This window comes from Solanum tuberosum, unplaced genomic scaffold, assembly GCF_000226075.1.
Source record: "Solanum tuberosum cultivar DM 1-3 516 R44 unplaced genomic scaffold, SolTub_3.0 scf00020, whole genome shotgun sequence".
Taxonomy (NCBI): Eukaryota; Viridiplantae; Streptophyta; class Magnoliopsida; order Solanales; family Solanaceae; genus Solanum; species Solanum tuberosum.
Genome location: NW_006238946.1, coordinates 2,530,201 through 2,537,198, shown reverse-complemented (window position 1 = coordinate 2,537,198; position 6,998 = coordinate 2,530,201). Strand labels below are relative to the sequence as shown.

General features: G+C 35.8%; 2 protein-coding genes across 2 annotated transcripts; one reads left to right on the top strand and one right to left on the bottom strand.

Moving 5' to 3' along the window:
* The first annotated feature begins 641 nt into the window (after nucleotides 1-641).
* Nucleotides 642-5,336, top strand: LOC102580342 (uncharacterized). Its single transcript, XM_006340820.2, has 7 exons — nucleotides 642-1,030; nucleotides 2,733-2,802; nucleotides 3,044-3,099; nucleotides 3,223-3,298; nucleotides 3,437-3,473; nucleotides 4,613-4,727; nucleotides 4,873-5,336. Exons 1-7 carry the CDS (start codon nucleotides 738-740, stop codon nucleotides 5,114-5,116), a joined length of 891 nt encoding a protein of 296 aa, XP_006340882.1. The 5' UTR covers nucleotides 642-737; the 3' UTR covers nucleotides 5,117-5,336.
* Nucleotides 5,283-6,901, bottom strand: LOC102580019 (uncharacterized). The gene is made up of 2 exons (XM_006340819.2): nucleotides 6,201-6,901; nucleotides 5,283-5,698 (listed from the first exon to the last, which is right to left on the bottom strand). Exons 1-2 carry the CDS (start codon nucleotides 6,767-6,769, stop codon nucleotides 5,539-5,541), a joined length of 729 nt encoding a protein of 242 aa, XP_006340881.1. The 5' UTR covers nucleotides 6,770-6,901; the 3' UTR covers nucleotides 5,283-5,538.
* Nucleotides 6,902-6,998: the final 97 nt, after the last annotated feature.

The following is a 6,998-nucleotide window of genomic DNA, read 5'->3' as shown; positions in this document are numbered from 1 at the left end:
CAATGGTGTGTTTATGTTTTACTCTAAAAAGAAAAAAAAATATTACTTGTTAAATTCAAAATTTGTACTTCAATGTGTTATTGAGGAGAATTTGTTTAATTTTTTAGAAGTTGAAATTTATAAAATGGTAGGTTTGCAACTTCTTCTTCTTTTTTTTATAAAAAAAAGATCTATTTTATTATTCTATTCATTTTATTTTACGTAGAGAAATTTGAATAGTAAGATCAAATCTCTTATTTTTCTTTCGTATGAAAAATAAAATTTAAAAAATTCGCATTGATTATGAACCATGAACCGCCAAAGAAGGGAACATAGTATATTCAAATCATTAACAACAGTTATATACTTCATTTTATCCTCCATTGAATAAAATTAGAATTTATATTTTTTTCCTCTTTAATTTTATTTTGAATCGTTGAGACTATTGTTCTTTTCATAAGAGTAATTTGAAGAAAAGGTAGCGGGGATAGAGAAATAACTTTAAAAATGAGTTAAAGATTTAATTTCACGAAGAATTGTATTAATATAAATCTACGCTATTTATATTTAAAAATAAACAAAAAATGACTACAACCGATAAATGTATAGTTAAGGAACTAAAACCGATAAGCTTATAGTAAGCTTTTGAATAGTTATAGGACTAATCGGTAATTTTATAATAATTCTTCTTCTTCTTCCCACGAAATTCCCAAAAACCTTCTCTTCTCTGCAAAAACTCACCATTGAAGGAACCCCAAATGGACCAAGTGGTGGAAGAAGTAGAAAATGTGAAGAAAGAGTTGGAAGAAACATACAAACAGACCCAAGAACACATCAAATCTATACATGAATATGGAAAATCAGGAACAACAAGATTAATTTCAGAAGAGAAAAGCTCACTTCCAAGATTGAATGGTCTTGCTCAAGATGGGATGAATCTGCTTCAATCACTTCAATTTAAGCTTGATCTCTTAGCCCCACAACTCCCTTCAGATGATCAAGTTGAAAAAACTCAGTCTTTGGCACAATCATGGAAATCCCAGATCCAAAGGTAGCTAAAAAAATATGCATTTTTGGTTTGTTTTATATGAATTATATGTATCCCTTTATTTGGACCCGTTTGGGTTATTCTAACTGTAGAATGGTAATGTGAGGAATTTAGAAATTTTGGGGTTGGGAAGTTGAAATAGAAATGGGGATGATTTCAAATTTATTGCTTTCAGCTGGGATGGAGCCAAGTAAACCCCTTCGGTGGAAAATTACACTGCTTGGAATTCAGAATTTTGGGGTTGGGAAGTTGAATAAGAAATGGGGATGATTTCAAGTTTCTTGCTTTCAGCAGGAGCGGGCGGAGCCAAGTAGGGTCATCCAAACCCCTTTCGATGGAAAATTACATTGTTTATACGCAGTTTAAAAAAAAAGTATAATATAGTAGATGTTGAATTCCCTTTGGCTTCTTTCTGTGTTTACTTTTCATATTTTGAACTCCCTTAGTGTATACTGTCTCTGCCATTGGCTTTTAGATGATCGAGTCGAGAAGTCTCCATCCCGAACTAGTTGGTTCAGCTATATTTGGTTATTCTTCACTATTTGCATCTGTTTCATTTCCCATACTGTGTAGAAGAGTAATGTGTGGAAGTCACAGACTTTTGGTTCAGATTAGGAAAGATTAAGATTTGTCTTGTTTTTAGTTTTTCTTACTTGGTAATACAATATGGATCTTGTCAAAATATGGTGTTAGCTTGTCTGGTTGACAATTAAACTGAATTGGCGTGTATATAACTTAGTAGAGACATTCTATTGGATGAATTGATCTCCAAAAGGATAAAAATTTCCAAATTGCTTTAGTTTCAACTGTGAATATATCTTTATGTAGAGTTCTCAACTTGTTGGTATACCTCTTGTACACGGGAGATTTCTCATTATCAATAAAATTACGCTTGGTAAAAAATGTGAAGATTAAAATAGATGTGCCGCAATGCAAGATTGGACAAGGCAAGAAACAGTCATATCAAAACAAGGTATGCAAATAACACACATAGAGGATAAGATAAGAGAAGGTTGTCTGAATGATTTGTCCATGTATCACGTTGGTCTCTGAATGTACCAGTTCGTAAGTGTCGCATTATGGTGATTGATGTTACTAAAAGGGATACAGAAGATCTAAAATCATATAGAGGGAAGTTGTGTAAAAACACCTAACTCTCCTAGAGTCATTGTGGATAAAGCTAAGAACACAACAATAGAAGTAAAGGATCCATATATTCGATACCAATTATAGTTGGCTGTAAAGTTTAGCGTTTAGTTACATTGAGTTTGGATATAAATAAGAATGATATTTAGGGAACTCCTAGTCTGGAGAACTTCATATCTGTCTCAAAAGATAAAGTACTTACCAATATTGGAATCAAATATGCTTTAATAGAGTGAAACGGATTGTAGAGGATTTATATGGCCAACCCCAACTAGTTTGAGATTGAGGCATAGTTGGTTGTTGTTGTTTTCCTCTTGAAAAAACTCCCTTCCAGGAAATAAGGAATCAATGATATATGCTTTTGGTTGATTTTTTATAGCTTTCTTTGGGTATCATCTTCTGTTTAAGATTTGGACTATTTGTGAGTTTGTTCACAGGATGTATTTTACTCTCTAACTGTGATCATGGTGGAAATGTGATACTATTTTCACTTCGTGTATGAAGTTAGTTAGTGCTATATTCTTTCATCTCTTAATGATCTTTTAAATGTATGTTGCAGCTTGAGGTTGAGTTTAAGAAATGCTAATTTACAAGCAAAGGCAAACATGAGGAAAGCTGCTCAAGAAGAGGTAGTTTGTTTATTTGTATAGAAGATAAGTACCATTTAGCATGTCAGAATTATTAACTTGTCAACGTCCTGCATTTTATCCCTTATTGTGGCTAATAGCTATAACTCACAAAAGATTTCATGCTGACATATGCCTTGATAGTGATGTCGAACCATGGAAATCTTTTACCAGCAATTTCTCCTCTTTTGGACCGATATTTGGAAAATGTGTCATTCTAAAATCTGCCTTCATATGATGTCAGAGGGAGCTTCTTTTGGGAGGTGGGGAAGAATCTACAGTTCGCAGACGAAATCTACAGTATGTGGTACCCTTTTAGTCTTTATGTTATCATGGTTATATCCACTTTAAAAGTTCATATGTCTGCTTTTGAGGGCAGAAAAATCACAATGTTTCTTTCTAAATTATGAATCTATTTGCCAGAACAAAAGCTGGAATGACATCTGCAGCTGAAAGCATCACGGAGAGCCTGCGCCGCACTCGCCAACTTATGGTTCAGGTTATTGCCACCTTTCTTCTATTTTCATTTGCTTGGTTTAAGGTCTTCTTTTTATTTTTTTGCCTGATGTATTTATTTATGAGCTTTTTATGTTGCATAACACTGCTTGTTCTCTTGTCGTTTTTAATATGCTTACAGGAGGTTGAAAGAAGTGCAAGCACTCTAATGACAGTTGGTAAGTACCTTTCCGTGTTTATGAATGACATTCACTCTTGTCATGATATGTCTTTATTATTAGTTTATCTTATGTTTCTTCATCCAGATGACGTTTCTCTTGTCTTCTGTGTTGTTGTAACTTCTAAAAAAAGAAAAATTGATTGCATGAAATGGATGTTTAAGGAAGAGGTCATATTGAGATGAAAGGTTCTTTTCTTTTCTTTTCTTCTAAATTTTCCCCCTTTTCTCTTCTTCTCTTTAAGGGGGATATTAGATATTTCTTTAAAGAATGGTGTTATAACGGAAGACACATCAAAGAATGCAGTTCTTCACTTAGTTGCGCAGACTCTTCATTTTTGATGCCGCACCCGTCTCGGATTCTTCAAAAATACACTACTTTTGGCGAATCCGACACGCACCCATTGACATTTTTGAAGAGTCCGAGCAACATAGGTTCTTCATACCATACAAAAAAGATGATAGGATTGCCTCTGGACATATGTTAGGAAGTGTATCAAACATTCTAAAGAAAAAAAAATTTGTAGTTACAATAAAAACAAGTCCAGTTTGAAAAGTATTCTGTTTGCTTTTGAATAAATTTTACTTTTGTTACTTTTGATTATGCATCTGAAGTAGTGGAAAATAAAACATTGTAAGCCTCAATTTCAGATAAATGCCATTTTTGTTGGCTAATCAAAGCTCAACTTACAGATAAGCATTGTTCCTTATATAAAAAAGATGAGTTAGGCCTTGTGTTATTTGGTCTGATCACCCAGGTTATCTACTAGTCAAGTGCACTTAAATATGTTTACCTTACTGTAAAAGTAGCCCTATAGATTAACACTATCTGCAGTATAAAAGCTTAATTAATGGTTGTAAGGAAAAATATAACTAGAACATGACCCGAAAATACATTGATGTTATTCATTACATGACTCGATGGATCTACTTATCCAATGTGGTACGTTGTGCATGAATCGGTTTGGTTTCTTTGACGAGGCAATGATGTGTTCAAGAGATACACCTAGAGCTTTGTTATCCAATTTTTTTGTGATGGTGACTGCTTCCATGACTTTTGGATGCCATTCTTCATATCCTAAATGTGAAAAGTATGTAAGTCGAGGCTAGATGACAATGTACATATTCTGGATACTGCAGATGAATCAACAGGCGTATTAACGAAAGCCGAGAGTGAATACAAGGGCCACCGCTCCTTGCTTTCGCGAACTCGGAACCTTCTGTCCACAATGCAACGGCAGGACATTCTGGACAGGTATCATGTGATAATGACTTTGTAAAATAACATTGACCTTTTCTTTGCACCTGTACTGCTGAGTTTATAATGCCATTGCAATTTAATTACGTTGTTTGGAAATGTATTTAACCTCAACTGCAACACTAACACAATCTGTGAACAGGGTGATACTGGTGGTTGGATTTATTCTTTTCTCCTTGGCAGTGCTTTATGTGGTTTCAAAGCGTATGGGGCTGCTCAAGTTGCAGCGTAAGCTCATTGAAGCTGTGAAGTCCGGTACAGCTGGACAGATGGAGATAATAGCTGGAGCTGGTAGACAAGGTGCAAATGTTGCTCAGGTTCAGATGAATCCTGCTGTACCTGAGTTAAATGTACCCTTAGAACAAGCTATGCATGATGAACTTTAAATTCTCTATAATTTTGTACATTTTCTTTGTTACATGCAATTTCATCTATGAAGCTTCATATCTTGGTTACAAGAAATCGTATATTCGTTTGTTTCCTTTATTCACAGCTCGCGTTGATCCTTCACCGGTTATATGTTTTTTGTTCTTGGTATTGTAGAGACAGATAAACAGTGTATGTCCAGTAACTTTCAGAGAATACATGTACAATACTTTGTGTGTTCTTGCACTTTGACATTACATAAGCCTTCCCAATGATTGTAGCAGAATGAAATGACATCTATCCCTATTTTATATCCACAAAATTGACAAACAGCAACTCTTTTGTAGATATAACCAAATAAAATAGAGAAGTATATAGAGTGCAAGCCATTCAGTACCAGAAAAAGGAAGATGAAACTATCTTATACATGTAAAAATTAGGATTATGCTAAGAGCCAGAAATTTCTATGAGTTTTGGTATTGAGAAGATATCCTGCTGTTTGGCCCTTCTTCTGAACTGCAACACAGGTGCATTTGCTGTTGTCAATCAAATAATCTGCCATATCCAGCCCCAGCCCTCTTAGTGATACACTTCTTTTAGGCCTGCCACACACAAATGCAGGATGATTCATACTAATTCAACCAAAAAGAGAAGAAATAAAGGAGGTTTGTTTCTCTCTCTGTGTGTGTGTGTTGGGGAGGGGGGGGTTCATTGTCGTATAGGGGCGGAGCTGGTCAGATGAACACCTTTCGTTGGAAAATATTTCTGAGTATATAGGTTAAATATAGATACTAATAATCACCCACACCCGTCCTAACAGTATGAACACTCTTGACGAAAATCTTGGCTTCGCCACTAGTCTTGGACTTTTAGTTGTCTGATCACACTCAAAAATATGTATTTACTTGTTATATTTTTACCCCTGAGGATCAATGGTTGCACGGTTTGAAACTCGGTGGATTATATGATTCCATCCTTCTACCCTTTCTTCTTCTAAAATACCCCAATGGCTGAATTTAAACTCGTGATGTGCGTCTAACTCACACATTGTGCATTATACGACTCATTTTGAAATTAGATAATATGATAAGAATATAAACTCACCGTAGTATTACGTTAGAAAGACTCCTTCTCTGACCTATAACAAGAATATCAATACCAAAAGATGCAGATTTAGCAAGAATGACAGTAGCCTTTTCCTTTGCATTGCCATCCATTTCCACCGTCTCTGTACAAACTTTTATCTTAGGTTGTGCAACTTCACATGCATGTTTCATTGTCCCAAGAAAATTCATGTATCCCTTTCCTGTGCACCCTTTGACATCACCACCGTCTTCCGCGGCCTCACATGAGGCCGCGGACGTTGACTGTGGTGATGTTGTGTTTGTCAATGACTTTCTAAAGAAAGTACTGAACGGACTACTATCGGATGGGGACGTGGACGTGGATGTGGACGTGGACGAGTTTGGCAATGGCTTTTTGATCAAGGCACCAAGGAGATTCCTCCATGCATTAGGATTACCAACATGCAGAAGAATCAACGTGTCATTTTCCGCGACTGCATGGGAAAGTGCGTATTGAAGGGCGGAGGCTGATTCACGAGTTGGATCAGCCACCACCATTATTTTCTTAGTTGAATTCTTCCCATCTGCCATAATATGGTCTCTGGTCATTATTATACGCGAACCGGGCCCCACCACCACCACCACTAACCGCCCACCGCCACCCGAAAAACGTTGGTTTTTCTACCTAATGATAAAACCAGCGTTTGTGGGAATGGTAGTGGAACGGTAAACAAAGAAGAAAACAAGAATATGAGGCTGCCATAGGGTAGTTTTTTTTGTCTATAATAAATTGTGATTCCTAAAGTTAAGTTGTTTGCAAAAGCCATTAGAAAAAGAA